The sequence below is a fragment of the Oxyura jamaicensis genome, chromosome 2, assembly GCF_011077185.1.
Source record: "Oxyura jamaicensis isolate SHBP4307 breed ruddy duck chromosome 2, BPBGC_Ojam_1.0, whole genome shotgun sequence".
Lineage (NCBI taxonomy): Eukaryota > Metazoa > Chordata > Aves > Anseriformes > Anatidae > Oxyura > Oxyura jamaicensis.
In genome coordinates, this window is record NC_048894.1 from 8,241,733 (window position 1) to 8,265,626 (window position 23,894).

Consider the following 23,894-nt stretch of genomic DNA (forward strand, 5'->3'; position numbering starts at 1 on the left):
GTGTATCACAACATTTTCAAAGTTCAAAAGCTACAACAGCTGATACCTGTTTTAAAGGAAAAGGCACCAAAAACTTTCTGCACGCTGGTAATTAGTATAAGTCTCAAGCCATACAGAGATTAACACAGATTTACATTAATTTAGTATTACACATTCTGAAATGTATTTGAAAACAAAGTGTACTTTCTTCTCCATTAAAATATAGTGTGTATGCACTGCATTGCTCAAGTTCTTTAGGGTATGATTCATCTCATCTATTTTCAATATTCTCTAAAAGGTGTGGATAACCAAGCTAACTTGCTGAACTGTTAAGAGAAGGGATCTCTGCAGAGGTCCTTAATTAAATCGCGTTTTAGAGGTGTACTCCCCCTCGATTGACAGTGAAGAGAGGGCATAATAGCCAGATCTGTGTGTCTGAATGTTTGAAGTTATTTACACAACTCATCAGCCAACAAAACTCCCACTGCATTCCATCCTTCTTATTTTTTTTTTTTTTAGAAGTGTAAAAACATTATCAGCTTCCATCCTCAGGTCTCCACATTGGAGATTTTCTTCTTCCTTAACTTCATAATGAAAAGGAAGCAGTACAATGGATAGCTGAACATCACACTGAGAAAAACACACAGCTCTGCAGTTAAAAATTAAATAGCATTTGGGAAAAAGTACTGTTTTCTCCCACCCTGTACCACACCTTTTTAACCTCTGATGCATCTACAAACATCTTAAGCCAAAGTATGAAAATCTCATTTACTACATTTTGTCACCTTACCCAAAGGTCACGGTAATGGAAATTGCTGTTATCTTGTAGCCCCTTACTGCTTACAATAGAAATGGCAATGCAGGAGTAAATCAGGATAGCTGAGGAAGCCAGAACCAGCACTAACAGGCAACAGGCACAGCACTGACCTCTGCGGGACTTCACTCATCTTGAAATTTACACTCACTGTGTTCTTACAGCTTGAATCTGTCATTTGCTTAAGCACCTTGTTGAACTGAGGCATGGGGAAAAAAGGCAACAGAAACAGTGGTCAAATATCAGGCGGATTTACATTTTAAGCCATAGCACAAATGAGATTTGAAATTAATAACTTCTCTGTAGAAAGCTTTGCATAAGCTAAAAATAGCTCCTTATCTCAGTTTAATGCGACTGTTTGAAAAATCTTCCCTGCAAAATAGTTCTGCATAGAAATACAAAATGCTAGAAAAAAAAGTGTGATAAGCTATTGTTTAAAGTAGTTTTTATCCTTCATTTTGAATCGTTCTTGGAATGGTTCACAAGGTGATATGATACATGTGATACTATGCAGACAAGTGAATATCTGCACACCCCCACTAGAGTTTAATGGCTTGCTGATTCAAGAAGAAATGTTTTTAGTATGATTTTTCAACTACTAGAGTCTAAATTGGTAGAAATGTAAAGTCAGATTATTACAACTGGGTGTGCGTTAGGAAAAACAACTGAATATAGATGGGGGAAACTGATTTTTTAATATTTATTTAGTAAAACTCACTATACAAACAGAACTTATCACAACAGCATAATATGTGAGGTTATGGTTTCTCCTTCCTTCAAGCTATTCCTTTGTTCAGTAAAAACACATTTATACACTTACAACAACTCCCCCTTTAAAGCACTGGGATTTTTATATATTAAAACATACCTGGTAAAATAAGCTTAAAATAATTTTACATTGCTTGGAAAAAGATTTGAGTAATTTACTCTTACCAGAGTGCCATTGTTGCACATTATTCAAAAAGAATGAACCACCACTAAAATATAGAGTAAAACATTTAAAAGTACATTTATTTAAAATGTGGGCAAAATATCAATATAAAAGAAAATAGAGTATAAGAAATAAAAATAAAGTACAAAACATTTTCATCTTCAACATCCATAATTTAATAGACAGCAAGCCCTTTTATTTTTACATCCAAATTACACTTTTGGCTGAAGTACCATCATTTATGCTAAAATGTTTAAAAACTGGCTAACCATGATACCTAAAGTGGGCTCTTTTAAAATGGTAGTATCATACAAAACATAGTAAATTATGTTTCCTCATAATAAAATTACACATCCTAAAAAAGATGCAGTTGATTTTTGCTTTCCTGCTTTAAACTGCTCTTCATCCTTAGGTAAACAGCTGGAAAACAGCATCCACAGGAAGTTTTAGTTACTTTGTACAATGGCTGAACAGCTAGATTTAATGCTCCAAGGACTCCGAAGCAGTAAGGCATTTTACTATCCATCAAGTAAATTTATATGTATGCTTGTTAAGGAAGACCAACGTTAAGAAACTTTTATAAAATATAAAGACATAGAACCCTTACTGGTCCCTACACTGACTGCATTTATCAACCAGGGTTTATAATCTTTAGTTAAAAGCTATTTTTGTCTTATGCAAGTCACACGTGATATTTTCCTCAGTGACAATTTTTTCCCCCCATTGCTTAATATTCTTCTCCTGGTACTTTCTGATGACCCTGAATCCCACCTCCACTGAAGTATTTTTATTTTTTTTTTTATTTATTTTTTAAAATCAAAAAGTAATCCTACTTTGAAATTAAACTAGATTCCTCGGTGTTCAGCTACTTTCTTATCAAGTAAACATACATACCAAAAAATAGTAAGTAGCTAGCTCCTAATTCAGAAAACCTTGTAGTAAATCACACTTCCTTAGGCAGCTGATAGCCTTTACACAAAAAGGATATGATTCATAATCCAGCGTTTGAGTAAGTACTCCGGTCAGGACAAACTCAGCATTGTGGACATCTGGAAATATTGAAAACATACATCGTTTACACCATACAAAGACATTCTTCCTTCTACAGATGCATTAAGAGGTGCCAATCAGTACCTTCCTGCTCTTCATGCAAAAGATGTAAGGGAATGTGGCCCTACCACTACCAATGCCCTGCTGTTAGCCATCCCACACACTTCATGCCACACATTTCAGTGTGGCATGAAGTGGCTTTCCAGTGTACCCTTTTGTTAATAAACACATTATGTCTGTGGGCTCTACAATGAAGTAAAAACAGTTGAAGTGGAAAAAAAAAAAAAAAAAAAAAAACAAAAAAAACAGATCCTTAACTAACTTGATGAATACTGAGAATTAATCTTGCAGTGCCAAAGCCCCAAGCTCAAGCCCACCACCACATTCACGCTGACCTGGCTAGAAAATACCCCTATTACAAACACCTAGGAAATGCTGCCTCAGATTTCTCCATGCAGGATCAACCACATACCCCTCCCTCTACTAGTACCTAAAATGTTCAACAAGCATCTGTACTTGTCAAATAAAAAAAATAATCAATACTGTATGAGTTACATCAATCGCTTATACATACCTATGCCTCTAGCAAAATATTCTCGACATAAGTGAAGGTCATTTTCACAGGAAATCAAGATTATCTCTGGCAAACTCTAAATAAAAAAAAGCAATTGTAAGCTCAGAGTAATATAGTAAGATATTACCAGTAAGTTTCAGAAAGCAACACTACACGTACTTTATTCTGCTTATGCTCCATGAGCTTTCGAAAAGAAGGCTGCTTAGATAACACTTTTCCTCCTGCACATTCCACAATAGCTTTCATGGTGGAAAGACTAGGACAAATTCCAGGTGTGATATAGAAGAACTTTCCCTAAAAAGAGAAACAAAAGAATAAGAAAGCTTTAATTTGTTAACTGATTTCAGCAGTACATTTAATTTTCGTGTGACTCATGCAATCATGGGTGAGGCTGTAAACAATTTATAGCGGCCTATAGCAACAAGTCTAACAGTTGATGAGCTGTCCGTAATTACCAATGATCTTTTCCCTGGAGGGACAAATCTGCAGTTTTGATAAATTTGACTAATATGGGTATGCCAATTTCATAACCCTTAAAATAACAGCCATGAAACCATTAAATGACCACTGGTTAAACTATGATTAAAAATATATATACATATATATTAACTGCAACTTGGCAAGACACGCAAGAACAACAATGCTCCTTCAAGCACAGGGATGCCTAAAGGGTTGCAAAAAAAACTTTTATTCTTTAATTAAAGCTTTCATTTTAAAAATTATAATCATAATACATTAATTACATATATTACCTCGTGACAAAAAAAACCTGCTACTTGATTGAGACTGATATAGGTGGACAGACCACAAAGTAGATTATCTCTAGCAGCTAGAGATAAAAAGAAGTTCTTACTAAACTGCAAAACTGAGTGAAATGTAACAATTAGATATAATAAAATACAAAGATCCCTATTCATTAGAGGCTGTGAAAATACATTTTTTTAGCTGGTTTGCCTCAAGGAGGACTCCAATTCAATTAGGCTGAAGAATCTCTAGCAACTTATATTTTCACTTATCTCTCCGCAAAGCAGCATAAATTTAATTGGAGGCATGAAAACCACAACGCACCATCCTAGCAAACTGCCTGGTGCTAAGTGCATTATTCAAGGAAAATCAGAGTTAAAATTCCTGAGGCTGAAATGCACACTCTCAACTGCCATTTTTCAAAATGTAAGTTTTTTGTAAAAGAACAAATACTGTTTTTATACACTGAGCATATTTTGTTTCCATGTACAGGAACCAGTCACTCAGACACATCCCAAAAATGCTTTCCTGCTTAGGCAGGAAATATGCATTAAGTCAATACCAGAATTTGTAACAAATAATGTGTGTTATATGCTAGACTGTTTTATTGTCCTGAGCTACAGAAGCTGTTGTTGTCCCAGTACTGAAAAAATAGGTTGAAAAGCTCCAAGCATTTAAATGCCCTTCTTAAACTGCATACCTTGAACAGCGGAGCCACTTGTGCTCTCTTTAGGGACTCTTCTAAACTAAAGCAGAAAAGCACCTCAGCTTCAGCATCCCTCAGCACAAAGTTCTGCTCGTCTGAAAAAGACAAGAAATGTAACACATGAAACACAAAAACAGCAGCATAATGTAGGAGCTAATCTGATTAACAAACACCGGTGGCAGATTGACTCTAAATGGTAAACAGGAATTTAAGATGATGATAGTTCCCCTTCTATTAGGCTCCTTGTGAGGATGACTCACACAATGGACCCACCATTACTTGGAGAATAAAGCTGTGTTTTACAGTTGTAGATCCAGCAACAGCCACTGTTCTATAAAGTCTATAAAGTCTAACCTACTGGTGCAACTTACCCAGAAACTGTCTCCAAGCCCTCATGCAGCCTTAACAGAGAAAACTTTCAACCTTTTTCCTGTTATTCAGCTGCCTTTATTTATATTTTTAATTCGGGATGGGATTTTGGCCTTAGCTTTGCTGTTCCACAAAAAGGCAGGCTCAAAACATTTAAGTTTAAGGAGAAAAAAAAAACGTATGGAGAACTGGTCTTCCCAAAGACAATTTTGACAACTTGCGAGAGATGGTATTTGTACTCTTCCATAAAAAAATAGATAATCAGTGGGATGATTTTTTCTGACAATTGCTGTGTTTTCCATCATTGCACCATGTACAAAAGTGAAGGCAGCCTGTTAGCTACAAATCTACTAAGTTTCGGTAGACAAGGAAAGTATTTCAAGTACTAAATCAAAACAGTCGTCCTTATAAATCCCCAGACTTTATTTATCTACTAATAGCTTCCAAATGGATTGATTTTTCAGTTCAATGATGCTGAACCAAGCACGTTGCTTTCTCCAGATTAATAAAAATGTTTGCTAATTTATTGGTTAATTATCCACTGATTTAAATCTTTGTGATGGTTAGGCAGCAATTTAGCTTGCTCCTTTCAAACAAATTACATAAAAAGCATAAAACAATCATAAAACAAGTAATCAGCCTATAAAAGGTTTCCTTCAGATCCAGCTTCCTTGTCAAATCAACCTAAACCATCTATTTTGTTATTTTCAGCTGTCAACAGAAAAGTGCAAAAATAAAGTTGATATATTCCAACACAGTTGCAGAACTAAATTATTTTTTTTTATTATTTATATGAATTCTTGTATGCATTTCCAACAGTGGCTCAGTTCTTTACAATTTATATTTTAGAAGAATTACTGAAAGCAAAAACATTTGGGGCTTAACAAGTAATCATAGATAAAATATATAAATGGCTACATTGGAGAGACAGACAATGCTTAACAACATCCAACTCTTTATTAACCACTCTAAAGCAATATCTAAATACTTTTTTTTTTTTTTTACTTCACTTAAAGGAAAGAAACTGGATTAAATCAAATGAAAATTATGTGCAATATAATGTTATATAGGAACAAGAACTTAGTGAAAAAGTATACATCATTTCTTCTTGTGACAGCTTTATTTATCCGTACCAAGGTAGCCTTCTACCTCAAATGAAATACAAACTAGCTGCTAGTGTAATTGTTTAAATTTTATACATAATTCTCCATGGGTTATGAACTATAGAGCTCAGATTGGCTGCTGACTTTAAAATCTGTGTTTTACAAAACCAAACTCTTTAGAAAACTGGCAAGGGACATGAAAATGGAAGTCAAAGCAATACTCAGGCTATATTCACACACCTAAATCAACCAGCCTTAAGGTTATTGTAGGTACCAGTTCAACTTACCAACGAACTTCTGGCATTTGAAGCACTCTTCTAACCACTCCGGAGTGACTATGTGCTTGACTACAGAAATTGCTGTCAGGAATTTGACAGTGCGGGTCACTTTACTGGCAATGAGGTGGGTGCATTTCTGGGCTGATTCTGCTACTTCGCCTCCCAGGATATACAGTTTCTAAAAGTTGTGCAAAATACAGATCAGAAACAGTCCTTTATAAATTGTAAGGAGAAAAAAAAGTGTCATGATAACAGTATAAAATTAAGTTCCTAACGAAATAGTAAACATAGGAGAGCTTCGTGTTACAGTGAGTCCTTTATTAGAGTTGATTAAAGGACATAATTTACAGCCATGGAAATCCCTGGTATTTCCAGACACACCTCATCTGGCTAGAGTGATAGCTACATTCTGAGTCTGCAGCTTAATTTTTTTAAACAATAAAATAACCCTAAGATACAAATCCATTTTTTTTGGAACTGAAACATACTATTAAGCCTAAATAGGCAGAAAATTTAATAATTTGCTCTTTTCCTCTAAGGAAAGTATAATATACACTGTAGCTATGGTAAACTTAATTTTGCTCCTCTTTTTTTCACGATAATATTTTTTCTTTGAAGAACATATATTCTTTAAATACATTAGTTCCACATGCATTTTAGATGGTGTTGAATAACTATCATTTTTTCCTAGGTTTAAACTACCCTACCCAAACTGTCTCATCACAGTTGGCAGCTTGTCAGCTAAGATATAAATCATTTTCTAACAGGATTAGTAACACAACTGATCAACTGCTAAGGCATATCAAATTATAAAAGGAGTTAAGAGTGCTTCCTCTGATAAAAAAATTTAACAATGGAGACATCCAAAAGTATCTGGACAGCTTCACTATCTATGCGCTACAGATTTCTGATTTTTACAAGTATTTTGTACGAATAATTTAAAAAACAAAGAACTATTTTAAAGCATGAATATTTAACACACTATGGTATTTTTAGTACAGCAGTCATCTGGAGTCACCAAAGCAAGAGGCCTACTGTGTGTATTAGAAGCCCAGAAAGATCTCTGGCTTTCCTCTGTACACCGCTGCTCCGGTAACAACGAACAAGTAGGATACACAGGGACAATGTTTTCAGTTCTTTCTTACTGTGCTGAGTTAAGTGCTGGTTTGCATCAAGGTGATACAGAAAAGCTCTACTACGTGACACTGAACCTCTTCCCTCTTTATCTCCTGAAGGGTATGCATAAACACATTGTGAATACTAAACTTGTACATCTACAACAGGCAAAAGCTGTTATTTTCATCCTTAATACAAGTTCACCTCAAACACTGTATTGCTACGAGTGCTGATCTTGTAAGATTTGTACTCTAATGCTTAAGGAGCCCTTTGGGTATACAGAAGAGACTACCCCTCCAGCTCAAGAAGATGGGAGGTATCCAGCCTCAGGAAGGTATTCAAACTCTGAAAAATCTTAACAGTATCATCACAGCTAAGTTTGGCTTCAAATTCACACGACTTGAGGCTGAAATTTATTTATATGCTTGTGAGCCATAGCTGTAACAAAATCGGATTCTTTGATTCTTTGTATAATAAACCTGGTACCAATGTGACAAAATGAGGAGCTGTCACCGGAACTTTACTGATATATACAGAGAAGTAATTTACGTTTCAAAATATTTAAAAATCAAGCTTTGAATGCAAACATTTTAAGGAAAAAAAAGAACTCCAGATTCCAACTAATTTAAAAACAACCCTAAGTATATAAAGAAACTAGGTTATTTGGAGAATGCCCAAGTGATGCATGTTTCCAAGAAGCACAGTAGACTCAAACTAGTCCTCATTTACTTTTGATTATCTGAAGAAGGCACAGGTCGCAGGATCTTTCATGCCCTCCTGAAGTAATTAAAAAAAAAAACAGTAACACTGTGCCACAGACCTCAAGCCAATATGTGACAAATGAATTAAAACTTCTTTTTGACCAAATATTTAGCACTTATTAAGGTTCAAGGAATGACTGGATTTTTATATCATTAAAAGAATGTTATAAATTATTTAGAGCTAAGTTCTGGGAGAGATTTATTAGGGAACAGAACAAAATCTCCCTGGGAACACATTATCTCACGCCTGCCATAAGCTTTGTCATCAACTTCCTTCAAAACATTTGCCATTACAGATAACAACAGATAATAAATAACACTTGAAGCAGCTTGAGTCTTACCCAGCACAACAATCACTACTTTCCTCACCTAAATTTGTCTGTGAAGTTTGCTTAGTTAAAAAAAAAAACAAATGTGTAAGGGGCCTCTTTGCCTTTTAAAACCATCTTACGGAACAAAGAACAGTAGCACACTACAGCAGACCAGTTATCAAATAAAACTCAGTCCACATAAATGACTGATCTCAGCCCCAATAAGAATAGGTTTTTATTCATCCCATTAGATGCTGGCTAATCAAGTCTCACTTTGTAAGAACTCAATGTCCATGAAAAAAAATATATATAAAAAAAAATAAAAAATCCACGTAGTTCAAAAGAGGTAAGTGAAAAAAAAAAAGTCACCTTGATGTACTGTTGAACTTGCATAGGCTCAAATCCTGTGAAGAGCACCATCGGTGTCAATTCCGGGGTGAGCTTTTTAGTAGGTGGCGGTAGGTCTTCAATCCTACAAGATACATGAAATACAGCAGAATGTGAAGTTTGGGCCAGAAGTCATTACTTTAAAAGCAGGTAAACACACGCTTTGCAACTTTTAGCAATTAAAATAGTCAGATGAATGAGAATTAGGCAGGATCAATCTTCTGGATAAAAAACTGTTATGCTGAGAACAGAACATTCTCTCCCAATTCTGTTCTCTCCCTGTTCTCTCGCTACTCCACTGTCATTATTCTTCTATTCCTGCCACTTGAGTAGTTGGCAATATGCAAAAACTCCTGCTAGTTATTGCAATTAGCAGGGCACAGGATGGAACCGGGCTGATGGGCAGCTGACAGTTCTGTGGAAAGGCAAATTAAGGACTATTGGCACTGATTGTTCTTACCTTGCTCTTTTGGAAGATGGCTGAAGACTCGGTTCGTTTTGCTTTGGTTTCAAAGGCAACCTCACACCCTGAAATTAGAGCATCTACATGTTTACATCTGAATTGAGCATAGAACCCATTTTTTGCTTTAAAGCAGGACAACTGTACACCAACGTTCTAAGACTATACTTAAAAAATGAATAAATATACACAAGAAAGATGAGCTGCCAAATGTGAACTGGTGCAGTGATTGCTTGCATAGCTAACTCAAGAGCAAAGCTGAGCATTAACCAAAGCTTCTCCACACAGTTATGCAACCATTTAAATGAATGACAAATAAAAAATGTTTTCCCCTATAATAAAGCTGATAACCATTATTTGAAAACCCAAAAAATTAAATGAGACTGAAAATCCTGTCCATTCATTAGACACATGAAAACCACAGTAGTCTTTCAGGAACTTAATTATTAACAGAAAATAGCAGCACCTGTATTTTAAAAACTCAAGTTCCCTATTTACAGAAACAGAAGCTCCGGTGGATGCTCGGGTACTCGCTGCATAGACACTCCTGCCTCCTCTGTACTAGGTCAGTCCCCCACAGGGGTCTTCTCCCCACTCTCTCAGAAACCTGTAGTCTTATGCTAGACAATCACTAGTAAGAGCAGCTGGGAAGAAAAGCTCAAGCACTTTCTTCTTGACAGATGTTCCAACTACACTATGAAAATGCAAAAAGTAAATTGCATCAACACCACCTGACAGACAGCTGTCCTCAGACTTTAAATCCCAAGATGGAAAGAACTGCCTGCTGTCAAAGGCAGTGAAGTACCTCATCTGACCCTTTCACCTGCCCAGTGTTTTCTATTACCAAATCACCTTGTTCATATGTAGGTGTCCCGAAGGGAGCTGGACAATATTAACTTCAGAGGTCTCTTCCGATCTAAATTACAAGATTCTTACTACACATGGAAAAGAAAGGTCCCTAAATAGTAAATATTGAATGAGAAGCACTTAAATTAAGCTTTCTGACCCCTTAGTTCTCTGTGTTTGCTGTGTAAGCAAAAACAAAACAAAACAAAACACCATTGGTCCCACTGGACAACACTAGAAATGCGGATGCCCAATTTTAAGACGAGCTCAAACACAGTGTGGGCACAAGGGCTGGAGGTAACAAATCCAAAAATGAGCTAGTGAAAAAGCTATCTTAAATACTACTAATAATAGTACATACAAAATCTCTTCAAGTATTTGTGGGCCACTAATAGAATGCATCATTCTTCAAGGAAATACAACTTACACAACATTTTTTGTTGTTGTTTTGTTTCAAAAAAAGCTACCTAAGAGACTATGACATCATTTCACAGGGTCATTTTTGAATGACAAGATCATTTTGAACTTCAGGTCATGATAAGGGATTGCTACTTCTGAAGCTGCAACATATTAAACAACTAAATTGTACTTATACTTTTAAGTGGGATCTAGGCATTAATTAAGTTATGAGAGTTACTAACCTTCTGTTTTCTGAAGAGTATACCAATGGACAGAAGTAAAGTACAAAGTACTTTCAACCCATATGTTATCTTATCTATTCTATTTAAAAATGTAGCCAAGATGCTAACAAAGTTATTTCTGATTTTGAGTGCTTTACACCTTAAAAACCTTATATGGCCTTGTTTCCGTAAAATCAAAGAGTGATGCACAGTCCCAAGATCTCTCAAAAGAAACTTGATTTTATATAACATCATACAGTTTATAAGTTCTGTAAAAGATTATATCTCAGATTTATAGAATACTAGCCTGACGCACATCGATGGTCTGTGTGGGTCCCCTCTGGCATGTTGTGCATACCATATAGCACATGTGCTCAAACATCAGAAACACTAAGCAGTAATCTGACAAAAACAGCTGTATAGAACTCAACATACCATTAGAAGTTCTGGTGACACCTTTAGTGGAACTCTCCAAGAATCTAGGAAGTGAAGAATACAACAGAAGTGAAACCACTGCAAAATTATTTACAACAGAACACACATGCTTCTATTGATTCAACAGGTTCATATATAATTGCTACCAAACACAGGATTTGGGGACTGGCATTCTTACCTAGAAGATTGAGAACTAGATGTTGACTAGGAGAAAGTGGATCTTGAAGACTGAATACTGTATAGCGGCTGTGCTGTATCTGCCGTAAAGCTTCAAAGTTTCCTAGCAGTATGTCACAGAGCCATTGTGCATTTACACAGGGTATTCTCCACTCTTTGGCTTTCTCATACTTCAAGCCACTGGGTCTTATTATCCAGAGATGAGGAAAAAAATATGTTACAATTGGTAAAATAGCATTTATACTAATAAACTTTAAATACCAGTATTTCTGTGTTGGTCTATCTGTTGTTAACTGTGAAACAAAATAAAATACTCAGAAAAAAAATTTTGCTCTGTGTGCTAGAACAAGCAAAGTCAATTCAGGGAAAATTTGTGTCCCAGATGGAATGAGATTAGACCTGGATTTAATTCAATTTCCCCTCCCCCAACATTTTAAAACAATTATCCCTCCCCCCCCAACAGATTTTACAGATGATAGAGCAGTCAGCATCACTTACAAAATAATCTCAAAGAGTGAAACGAGAAATGACTTCTCTTTTGCCTGTCTTCAGTAGGCCAAATTTAAGATGTAAGTGTGCAGTAATTTAGCTCAATAAACAACATCATGAAGTTTAATGCTATCAAATCGCAAAAATGATTAAACATTCTTAATGAGATGTAACGAGCACTCCACATCGAGAAACACACTAAGTGGCAACAGGCAGCTGAGAACGTGAGCACTGTGGAGATAAACCACTTACTCTTTGCAGATGAGAACAGTGTTGCTGCGGCACAGATAGCCCGTGTATTTGGCACCAGCTAGGTAGGCCATTAGTTTGAGGTCATCTCTGTCACTATCAACGAATCCTGTCACAGAGATTATCTACAGAAAGAAAGACATAGATGTAACTGAAAGTAGATAGTATTTACAAAGCACTCCTGTTGGAAATAATTTTCTCTTACTAACTTTTTTACATCACCATGAAACATAGAGCATCTTAGCTATAGCACACAGGTACTTAAACCATGGCTTATAGGATTCATAAACTACAATCAAAGGCTGGCTTGTTTATACATAAAATTACACATTTCTGGCACTGATTCTTCCCCAGTCAGAACTATTTTCATTCTGTTGTTCAACTTTTTGCTATTTACAAAGTCTTACTATGAAAAAGCTCCCATCTAATTTTCTTCTCATATATCTTTCACTTCTTTCTTCTGCTGCTGTTTATATTCTTGCAAATTTTTACACTTACTTCCCCTACTCTCCTTTTAAAAATTCCTAAATGCTCTGCTCTAACCTGCCATGAAGCTGAATAAACTGTACCCGCTGATCATAGGTAGCAAATGGTAATTCTGTATCTTCCTTTCTTGTCCTCAGTCTTACGAAGTTTTCATTTTTGCTGTTCTTTCCTTTTGTTTAAAAGAGACCTGTGATTTTGTTATTAATAATAAACTATGTTAACCACTGTGTTCACATGCACATTGTTACAGTCCATTTTCACCAAACCTGTCTTTAAGAAAAGGCTGACACTAAGGCTGTCATCTGTTATGCTCGCACTCAGGACAAAGATCCAGTGCCAAGACAGAGTTTGGCATCTTGTTTTATGTCACAGTGTATTTCAATCAAGACACGTCTCATTCAACTTCAACTTCATTTTTTGACCCCATAAATTTCCACTTTCCCAGCACTCCTCATTACATGCCAAAACACGGACTACTGGAACTGTGACCTCCTTTTTTTCTGACTAACAAAACAAGCTTCCTTCTCCAATATTTCACAGAATCATTTAGGTTGGAAATGACCTCTAAGATCATCTGGTCACACCTTTGGGAGGTATTGACTAAGAAAAATAAAAAAATACTCAAAAACTGTGTTAGCATAAAGGAAGCATAAAAAATTAAACATGCTGTTAAGTTGAAAAATAAAAGGCTTGGATTCCTGTCATCTTGTTATGGATAACTGTCATCTTTGTACCTTGGTTTAAGAGAATATTAATAATCAGACGCAGGTTTTAATATTTAGCAAGACTTGCAAAGCACTCTGAATCACCTGGTAGTACGCCCCATATCAACATAGGACTTTAAGAGTAAGAGCAGCTTTCCATCAGTTGACAAAAGACAGATGCATTTTGCTTTGGTTAAGTACTTTCCAGCTACGTTTTAATACTGCTCATGTAATGGAAGCAAGTATTATTTAGAAGTAAGCTTTTTCTTCTTACATGTTGAGAGCATGGCTTTCCTCCTGGTGGAAATGCCACTGGGAAGTGAAGGGCTCGATGAGGTGGTACCATTTTCTTCTTCTTCAAGATTGAGTTCAGCCAATGTGCTGTTATGCATCTCTTCCTTTCTCTTAAAGCCTATGAAGACATGCACAAACAGCTTTTAAAAACTGAAACACATCTTTATTTTACGTAGATTTTTTCTAAAACACAAGGCTTCTATTTTAACAATTGTTTGTTTCTCATCAACATTTTCATGATCCTCATTCTCGCATCATCTGCCTTGGTGTTCCCTGGAATAAGTCCACTACATGCATTAGGAAAGTCTGTTGTGCTATAAACTACAAATGACTTTAAAAAAGCATATGGTGGAAAAAATATATATTTTATAATCAAAGCATGGAGTGACGTAGAGAAAACCCCTTACCTTTCCAGTAAGGAAATGGAAGCATGCATGAATACGTTACTAGTTTGCTTACCTGAGCATACATGTTACTGACTTGGCTTTCACAGAGAAGATGTGTGCATCTGCTCGTAAGTGTAGGGTCCACTGTCCCACCATGTGCTTGAATGATCTGGTAAGAGAACCAAATTAAGGCTTCTAATATATATATATATATATATATAACATATATAAAAACCCTCAGAAACAAACAGACTGTAATAAATGTCTACTGTTTTTGAGAGACTGTATCATTTCACTGAAGAGTTTCCCCCCCCCCCCAAAAAAAAGGTTTGTTATGTAGCTTAAGAATGTTTGGGGAAAAAAATGAAGAAAACAAAATTAAGTATGCACCTTTTCATTGAACTACAAAAAGTGTAACTTTTTAAGATGCAAGAAAAAAAAAACACAAAGATATATAAACAAAAATAACCTTGTTTTTATTTTTGCAGTTTAACTATTAAACAATTTCTCATAAACCATTCAATTCTATCTCAGCAATAAACACAAGTGCTGTTAAAAATGTCAACAGCTTACTTGATTATGCAAAACTGTTGGGAAAATTCAACTATAAAATCCATCAGAAGTTTCTGAAGAACATCAAAGTCCTCTCATTTAGGAAAGGATACAATCAGATTTTTCTGAAAAATAGAAGTTGGCAAAAAATAGAAACACTCTATTCCTTCATCTTAGTCACTCAGGTGGATACCTCACAGCCTACTAAATGCCAGAATTCTATGCAAAAAAAGCAGTCTTTTAATACAATTAAGTTAGAGACCAATGCTATATTACATTTGTTGTACTACAGTTCCCTGATTGAAAGCATAAATAGTTGGGAAACAGTTAATGCTATAGCTCATTTTAGTTAATGTTCTGGCTAAAGACCTAATTCAACCTGGCTGCACGTCTGAAGCATTTACTACTTTTTCTAGTCAGCCTCAGTTGAATCATATTTTTTTTTTTTTTTTCCTAGTCATAACACAAGCATTAAACAAAATGATACCTAAAGAAAAGTGAACAGTGCCCAAGTACTGTTCTTTTTAGGATTTAGTTACTGGGAGAGTAAGGTTTATCATTGTTTTTTGGAAATACAGCACAGTCTTACCCGTTTCCACGTCGCTAACAGCTGTTTATCAGACATCTGTTCTGGGTAATCAGCAATTGCAAAGACACAGCCCAGCAGGAAATATTCTTCTGGAACTGAAATAGTTTGGCACATAAAGAAACAGAATATTAAAAACTTAAAGCTCTGAAGGGTTCATTTCAAAAACATATTCACTACACTCATCTTTTCTATTACCAAGTTATAAACTACATTTAATTTTGAAGCTAGCTTTTTCTTGGAGAAAACAGGATCCAAAATCTCAAAGCTGACAGTGATACCTAAAGGAACAGTTTGGCCCACTATTTGTAGGGGGATTAGGTTTTTTTGTTTGTTTGTTTTGCTGGAAGAAGGGCTGAGTAAAGGGGTGGGAGAAAGGGACACCAAAGAAAAACACAGGACGCCTGCTCCTTTATGTAGATGATCTAGGAACAGTCAAAATATTCAAAAAGCTTTCAGTTCTACTAGAATGAGCAGAATTCAAAGTCAGCTATGACAATCTCTATCTGATGCTGATCCTTCCTCTCATTAATTTACTATTTCCAAAATTTAACCTGTTTTTACAGTTGTAATCACCTTTGAAACCTCCCCTTTTCCCTTCTTTCAAAGGAAAAACCCCATGCCATGCAGAGACTAACGGTGTTCCCATTGCATAATTTATATGCTAGTGACATAAGGCATACATTTGAAAAGAAGAAGTTTGCAGTGCTCTCATGCTTTTCAGATTTCTGGACATCATTATTTATAGCTTACACCTGTTAACATAAAAATGAGTAGAACAGGTCCTGAGCTATGAATGGAGTTTCTAAGTCTTACAGTGCCATACTATAAACACAGCACGGCTTTTTGATATTCTAACCCAAACCCTGTCATGTCATTAGAGGTTTTCTCCAGGATAAGAGGCAATATTACTAACTTTCTACTGCAGGATCATGCCCAAAAAGCGGCTGCTGTTGCAGTTGTGTCTGTTGCTGCTGGTGGTGTTGCTGCTGCTGGGTCACGACCTGATGCTGTAGTGCTTGAGATGTCTGAGTTAAGTGTTGTGCTGCCTGGTTCTGCATTTGCTGCTGCTGATGCTGTTGGTGTAATCTCTGTAGGTGCTGCTGCTGCAGTTGCTGCTGCTGAATTTGCTGCTGCTGATGCTGCAGCTGTTGTTGCTGGAGGTTCTGTTGCTGGAGCTGCTGCAACTGTTGCTGCTGGAGCTGCTGCTGCTGCAGCTGATGAAGCTGCTGTTGCAAAGCATGCTGCTGTTGGAACTGGAGCTGCTGCTGAGGACGGTGGAGCTGCTGTTGGGCGTGCAACTGCTGCTGCGGAAACTGAAGCTGCTGCTGCGCGAACTGATGCTGCTGATGAACCTGCTGCTGCTGCTGTGCAAACTGGTGAGTCTGTTGCTGCTGGAAGGACTGCTGGGAAATCTGGGGCTGTTGCTGCTGCTGCTGTTGTAGCTGCATAAGTTGTTGAGGTTGAAGATGTAAAAGAGGATGGTGCTGTTGCTGCTGTGCTTGATGTGTCTGCTGTAACAAATGTGTCTCTGGTGTTAGTTTCACTTGACTAAACAGCACCGCGTTTGGATGTCCCTGTTGGCTATGATTTACTTGTTGTTCTAAGCTTTTTGTAGGTGCTGAAAGTGATTGTAAGATCTAGAAAACAAAGATTAGTTTTGTGATCCTTTTGTTGTCATTCAGTTTTTAAATATTTAAAGAACTACTGGGAAAGTATCTCTCTTAAAAGAAAAGAACCTTATGCTTAAATACATGCTGAGCTCAATGCAAATCCTCAAGTGCTAAAACCTTTTTCAAAGTGAAAAGACAGGACTTGCGCATAGAAAAGCACTGAGCTTAGCGTGTAATTAAATGCAATACACATTTCAACAAATTTAAGACTGAAACCCATTCCTGTATTCTTGATAATATGTTCAAATAGCATCATGACTGTTAACACTGCATCAGTAATTCTATCGATCAACTCAATCAACTGCAACACTCATTTTACATCCCTGCTGGCACACAAACTTCAAAGTTTATTTCCACAGTCATTTTCTTTCACTTAAAATTGCTAATAATGCCTCCATTAATTAGTACTGTTCGAAATATGGGACTTGAATTCAAATTTTCATTCTCTTGACCCAATCCAGGGATATTCAGCCCCATTTTTAAAACGGAATCCCAAAATACAGCTCAGCGCTAAGTTTTTGAGAAGAATAATAGATTTTCAGTTTATGCTCAGTGCTGGAGTAACCTGGAATTTAGTTTTATTTTTTGGTGTATAATTCACAGAGTGGACACAAAGACCCAAGGCTAACTAACTGTAGCCTCCCCACATCAGATGTCCATCAGCTCTTCATCAGAGGTGACTCAAGTTCTCACAATGCACTTCCCAACATCTCAGGTTGCATATATGCGATTCTGATGTTGTTGGTATAGCATACATTACAACCACGATTATCAACGCATCACCCATCACTAATCTCAAGTATAAACACAGTATAAACATTCAATAACTAAAAATTAACAGACACAGAAAGAATGCATCTGTGGCTCAGTATGAGGAGAGATGATGTTGCTCAGTATTAGCAGAGACGGTTGTTGTGCGTCCCAAAAGTCACAATTACAGAAGCTTCAGGACAAATACTTCAAAACAAAGGGATAAAACTTCCAGAAGTATCCTAGGGCTATATTCACAAAGTAACTCTCAGCTGCAAATGCCTTATTACTGCAGACGTTGCCATTCCCTAGAGATCTCTGGTTCAACTTCCAAAGACTGTGCACCAAGACACAGAACCCACCCAGGACCAGTACCCAAACAGGGTCCAAAATGCAGCTTAACCCAGGAAGTTAAAAGAAAAAAGCTGTGGAAGTGGTGTTTTTTCCTCTAGGAGGCAGACACACAGCTGTGAGATGCAAAGCCTTTCTCCAAGTGCTGGAGCTAGCATCGCAACTTACACAGCAGCTGGACAGGGTGCTTGAAAGCAGTCCGTGTACACCACCTTCAGTCCCTTCTCTAACTGGGTCCGGAGAACCAAGCCTAACCAAAGCACCATGCCATCAACTGCCCTGTATTTCTATAAATAATACTTATGCAAGAATACTTCCATATGAGCAAGGCCACATAAGAGTATATAACAGTACAATGACTGCATTGTGGGTGATGTGATGTTTAGGCATGAAAGCACTGGCCAACCGACCAGGGTTTTGGCCATTCTGCTCAATCCTTACCCAAAAGTTTCAGTCTTTCAACAGTTCAGGGCACTGAGAAGAGGAACCTAAGACTCAGTTTCAAAAGGAAGCCAGCATTTCCTTTTCACATAGGCAACAAAGAACCAACAATTCCAAGTGACTCCACTTTTTGTGTTTCTTTCAGTACTAGCTGTAAGTTTGTACACTACTCAGGCACCTGTGAAAGTTTTACCTTCAGATGAACATCCAAAACAATGCCCCAGTGTAATTATCTAACGTGTCTAACATTTACCAGCACCTGCTTCTCTCACATTCCCTTCCCATAAACCTCTTAGGAGATTTTCAATAAATTCAATACAAAGCTACAATTATTTTAACGACAACTGGCATACGAAGTTGTAAGTTAGGACTCGTGCATCACAACCCTGACTATGCCGTACAACAACTTAACGATGCCCAGCAGAACAGAACAGGATAGAACTGACCCCACTGGCAGCACAACCCATTTTACAGTTGTGTGTGTTTATACCACTGGTAATTCCTTGCACTGAGTAAAAAGCTTGAAGGCTATGAAATCAGGTTTTCTGAACTAGCCAAATTACTTTAAATTAATCATTTTTCCCCCCTCTTATAAAGAAATCAATACTGGAATACCATGAAACTCTAAACCAAGCTACAGTGAAACATGGCTTTACTCTTAACATTTTTTCCACACGCATTCTTACTTCTATGAACCTGCTAGGAAAGAAGTTACTTACTACGAGGAGGTTACCAGAAGGTTACCAATTTGGCTACATCTTCTAAGTAATGCAGATAACTTTTAATCCTTTGCACATTCAGAGAATAACAACAGGAAACTTAACTTCTTGGACACACCAGCTCCTAATAAAAAGTCCAATATCTTATAAATGAAAAATCCAACACTTACATGTGCTACATTTGACGGTCTATTAATCTGCTGAATATCAGCACTATTAGTAATATTCCTTAACGTCCGCACTGCCGGGCTCCACGCAGCCATCATTTCTTGTCGATCAGAACTTTGGGCACCTTGGACCGAAGCCATCAAATTGCCTCTCATATCCGGAGGCAAGATATTCCCTGGCACCGGCGGGACATTGGCACATAAATTAATTAACCCGGAGTCTTTCCCTTGAGGCAACCTACGCTTTACTGTGGATGCCTGGGGAACTTCAGCTGGCGTCCAATTCAAATTCCTCTCTTGCTTTTCCGGAGAAGAATCTGAAGAATCATCAAACATCAGTTCCCCTTTTGCCTTATCAGCAGTAGTAGATTTTGGTGAGAAAACCTGATCACCCAAAGGTGACCCTTCTCGAGAAGATGCTGGGCTTGATAATTTCTCATCAGTACTGGCTTCATTTTGAGAATCTTGCTCTTCATTTTCTGCTTCTTCCTCCTCTTCCTCCTCCTCCTCTTCTTCCTCCTCGTATATAATTAAGCGAGGATGATAAGGAGTCTCTTCTTTTCTAGACTTATCAGCTACAGAATCCAGTACCCAGTCTGGTGTCACAATTTTAATGACGTCATGTTTACAAGCACATTCGTATTTCTCCTGGGGAAAAAGAAAAAAGATGAAAACAATCAATTTAAAGACAAAAACAAAGAACAAACAAAAAACATGGCACCCTAGCTTTTGGAGGGGCTCAACTAGAGCATGGACAAGCAGATCACAAGAGACTGTTGTTCAATGACAAATTGCTCTCTTCCGGAACCATCAGGACTGACAACTACTGGTACCACAGGTTCAAACTGATTTCAACAAAAAAAGATCCACATTTACCATACAATGGACTCACAAGGCACAAATGCAGAAGACAAAGTTTTCACTTGCAAAACACCATTACTCAAATTCTTCTAAAACTTAAGGATTCAAAAAGATATTTGGTCCTGAGAAAGTTTTCAGAACACCAGCAGGAGTGTCACAATAAATTCTCAGCTGCAGCTGCTCTCAAGGTGGACGTTAAGGTGAGCCTCGATACATTCAGGCTTGCTCCACTGAAGTATAAAACATCATGAAAAACCATTCAGGGAAAATGAGAATTTCACAATAAAGAAGAGATGATTATTTAAGAGCTCATCACGGGAAGAATGAATTTCAGCAGGAATATGCAGCAGAGAACAGTAGGGTACTTCCCATACACTTTCCCAGAAGCTGTAACCCCTAATGTTGCCCTCAACTTGGAAGTTACGTTTCTGTCCTCAGATTAGCTAAATCCATTTCACTGAGAGGTCATGATGTTGACAAGGTAGAAAACGTTATCCCTCCCTTCCCCATTACCATCTCACCATTTAATGATGTGCAGAAATTGGGGAAGTTCACTATTTCCTTTCCTAACTGAGCAGAAGTACACACAGGTTGAATGTTCCATTTATTCTAATGGCTTCTTTGATACAAACTCCTCACAAATATCAAAACAGTGAAAAAACTTTCAGTATAACATTTGAAACTAATTTCAGGATCTAATATTTGTGAGCGATTGAGCTGGGATTTTCTTTGTATGTCAGACAATATAAATTAACAACCAGAGCATTCAGAGGAAATTAATTTCATTTAATGATTCTCTGGAGTTATTTCCTACAATGAAACTGTCACTCATACACAATAAAGAGATTACAGACGAAACCAAGTTTATTTGCAGATATGAATTTTCATTCTTTTTTTTTTGTGGCGAGAATTATTAAGAATCTTGTTTTATCATCTTATGTTTAGTCAAAGCAATCATTTAAGTTTTCACTAGTGTCAAAACTCTTCTCATTACAAGCTGCTGCAGATTCCTTTGTAGTATTATGTCGGAACAGCAGGCACAGATGCATTTTAAGTAATCATCCTATAAATCTGTCCCTGTTCAATTATTATGGAAATTAAACAAGATATTTATTTCATTCTAAAGATATGAAATGCTAGGGTGTTTTCTTCCATTCAAGTGGCAAACTTAAGACAGTATCCTTTATTCTAAGAAGCTTATGATTTAAGGTGACACTTCTTAAATGCATACTACCAACTATTACAAAACGCATCATGGTTAGCAATGCTCTTCAATCAAGCACTACATTCTGTTGTGGCAGAGAAGACAACTAGGATGGTGCTCAGTACATCCTTTTAGCTTCCACAGAAGAAAAATCATGGCATTAAGCAAAAATAAAAAAATAAAAAGTTATTATTTAAAGTTTTACATGAAACAGGGAAGAAAAAGCAAGCATTTCCCATGCCTGCATTGCACAAGCAACTTTCTCTTCTCCCAGTACCAGCCCATGATTTATTCTAAAGCACTTTCCTACGTACTCCACACACAAGTTTAATGACATCCCACTAGCCATATGTTTTTCTCCATCTTAATATTAGATGGTTTACATTAGCTTAGAAATAGAGAAGGGTTGTTGGCGAAACAGTAACGCATTATGTTTGTACAAAATACTATTGGAAACTTGACAAAGTTTTACATCTTAATCTAACGAGGTGTTATATAGATCTTAGAGTTACTCAGTCAGATAATTGAAAATGCTCTTGTGTTATTAAAGGACAAAAAAGAAAAGACAAAGCAAAACCAAAAACTCACGCCATCCACTACATTAACCAGAAAAAATCAAGCAAATTTTTGTTAAGTGAGCTTTAATTTAAGTATTTTTAGCCTGTGAACAAACTAGACTAAATCAACTGCAAATGTATTTCTTCTTCAGGAAGATGACTACCTGAACACACCAGGAAGTTTCAGTAGCATTATAACCAAAGCCACTACAGTCCAGAAGCCTGTTCCTATGGGCTCGGTGCTGCCTTCAGCCAGCTACCTCAGCTTTCTGATTCATTTTCTCTGTTTATAGAAAGTCAGCAACATTTGATTTCCGAAAAGGGAGTGTTCTGAAGCACGACTACGTTATCAATCAGAACTTGTGCGGGAATGCTGTGCACTGTTTATCCTACCATCTCTCTTTAAAAGGAAAGAGTTGAGGGACTTGAGAGTTATCTTTAATTCTTTTCCCCGTGTAACTTCTAAGGCATTTTACTCAATTTTTCAATTCTGTTGCTTTCATTTTTCTTCCCTGATTCTAGCTGCAGATAAACAAACCACAATCATTAATGATTATGATCTGTCAAATTAGTTTAGGACAAACAGAATAAAGAATACACTTTATTCAACAAGACATACAAGTAACAACTTGAAATTGGACATATTTTGAATTAATGAGGCTTAAAGACATGCAGAAAATAAATACCAACTGATTAACTGCAATGAGTAATTGTGGTGAATTTAACTGTTCAAGTCTAACAAACAAGCTTAAGGATCTTAACTTCATGGAGAATGAACATTTTTGATTATTCAAAAGCAAACAGCGGCTACACCAAGAAGAACTGTACACATAATAAACTCTTACCCCCTTCGGCTCAGGCACAATCAAATGAGTACACTTCTTATTTAGGCTCAGCTGGCAATTCCCTCCATAAAAAGTAATCAAAGCCCACAGCGTGCTTCGGTCTTCAGACGAAACCTAAGAGGAAGGTAAACAGGTCTCTTACTTCTGTGAACAAGCTGCCTCCGCTCAAAGAATTTTAGTACAATTCCTGACACAGCTCTTACAAATCTGGCTAATACATTACCCATCACTTAGAGTACCAAATTAACGTTAAGGTTACAAAAAAAGAAGGGTGACAAAGACAACAAAAAGACATTAAACAATCATTTTAACCTGCACAGAGAAGCAAACGTCCTTCCCTTCTGTAAAACTCAATACTAGGACATCACCTTTCACAGGAAGTAGAAGTTAGTGATCAAGCAAACAAGATTTATTCATTACCTTAGGCAACCTGTTTAGACTTGTTAAATAGAATTTTAACAAGCAGACCAAGTTAATAACCTACATAAACACATCAAGTGTTTATTTCTAACAACTCATGTTCAGCCCTGCCAAGACAGCCATGTGTGTTTAAGCCATTCATGTTCGGATTTAATGACAGCATTACAAAATAATTTCTTAAGAGGTCTAAAGCACACATACACGTATACACCACTGGCACCCAGGTCCTGACCCTGTCCACCTGCACACACACAAAGATCATCAGACTACTCCCAGATCTACAGAGCTGTGAATGAACACAAGCCACTGAAGCCATTTCCACTTATTTTACTCACTGACACCCCTGTTAAGGTTTCAGTGCGTAAGCAAGTACAACGTGTTCGCTGAATATTGTTAATACAGAAGTTAAAAACAAGGAGCAAAGGTTTCATACTCTATTGCACTCATCATTTTAAAATCACCATGCTGCTGGTGATAAATACATTGCTGATTGAATGTT

At 36.9% G+C, this 23,894-nt stretch overlaps 1 protein-coding gene across 2 annotated transcripts in view; it reads right to left on the reverse strand.

The window, feature by feature from the left end:
- Window positions 1-262: 262 nt before the first annotated feature.
- PAXIP1 (PAX interacting protein 1) overlaps window positions 263-23,894 on the reverse strand; it is a 34,118-nt gene continuing 10,486 nt past the window's right edge. The window contains exons 5-21 of one of the 2 annotated variants that reach the window (XM_035318641.1): window positions 22,976-23,089; window positions 19,512-20,156; window positions 16,324-16,921; window positions 15,411-15,505; window positions 14,343-14,438; window positions 13,864-14,001; window positions 12,403-12,524; window positions 11,663-11,847; window positions 11,485-11,528; window positions 9,584-9,651; window positions 9,106-9,208; window positions 6,558-6,726; window positions 4,793-4,893; window positions 3,508-3,642; window positions 3,349-3,424; window positions 2,713-2,773; window positions 263-2,265 (exon numbers count right to left, since the gene is read on the reverse strand). In XM_035318641.1, coding sequence (XP_035174532.1) covers window positions 2,250-2,265; window positions 2,713-2,773; window positions 3,349-3,424; window positions 3,508-3,642; window positions 4,793-4,893; window positions 6,558-6,726; window positions 9,106-9,208; window positions 9,584-9,651; window positions 11,485-11,528; window positions 11,663-11,847; window positions 12,403-12,524; window positions 13,864-14,001; window positions 14,343-14,438; window positions 15,411-15,505; window positions 16,324-16,921; window positions 19,512-20,156; window positions 22,976-23,089 — 2,766 coding nt within the window. In that variant the 3' untranslated portion in view covers window positions 263-2,249. Of the gene's footprint in view, window positions 2,266-2,712; window positions 2,774-3,348; window positions 3,425-3,507; window positions 3,643-4,792; window positions 4,894-6,557; window positions 6,727-9,105; window positions 9,209-9,583; window positions 9,652-11,484; window positions 11,529-11,662; window positions 11,848-12,402; window positions 12,525-13,863; window positions 14,002-14,342; window positions 14,439-15,410; window positions 15,506-16,323; window positions 17,048-19,511; window positions 20,157-22,975; window positions 23,090-23,894 lie in introns of both variants that reach the window. The other variant, XM_035318640.1, reaches the window with a different exon arrangement.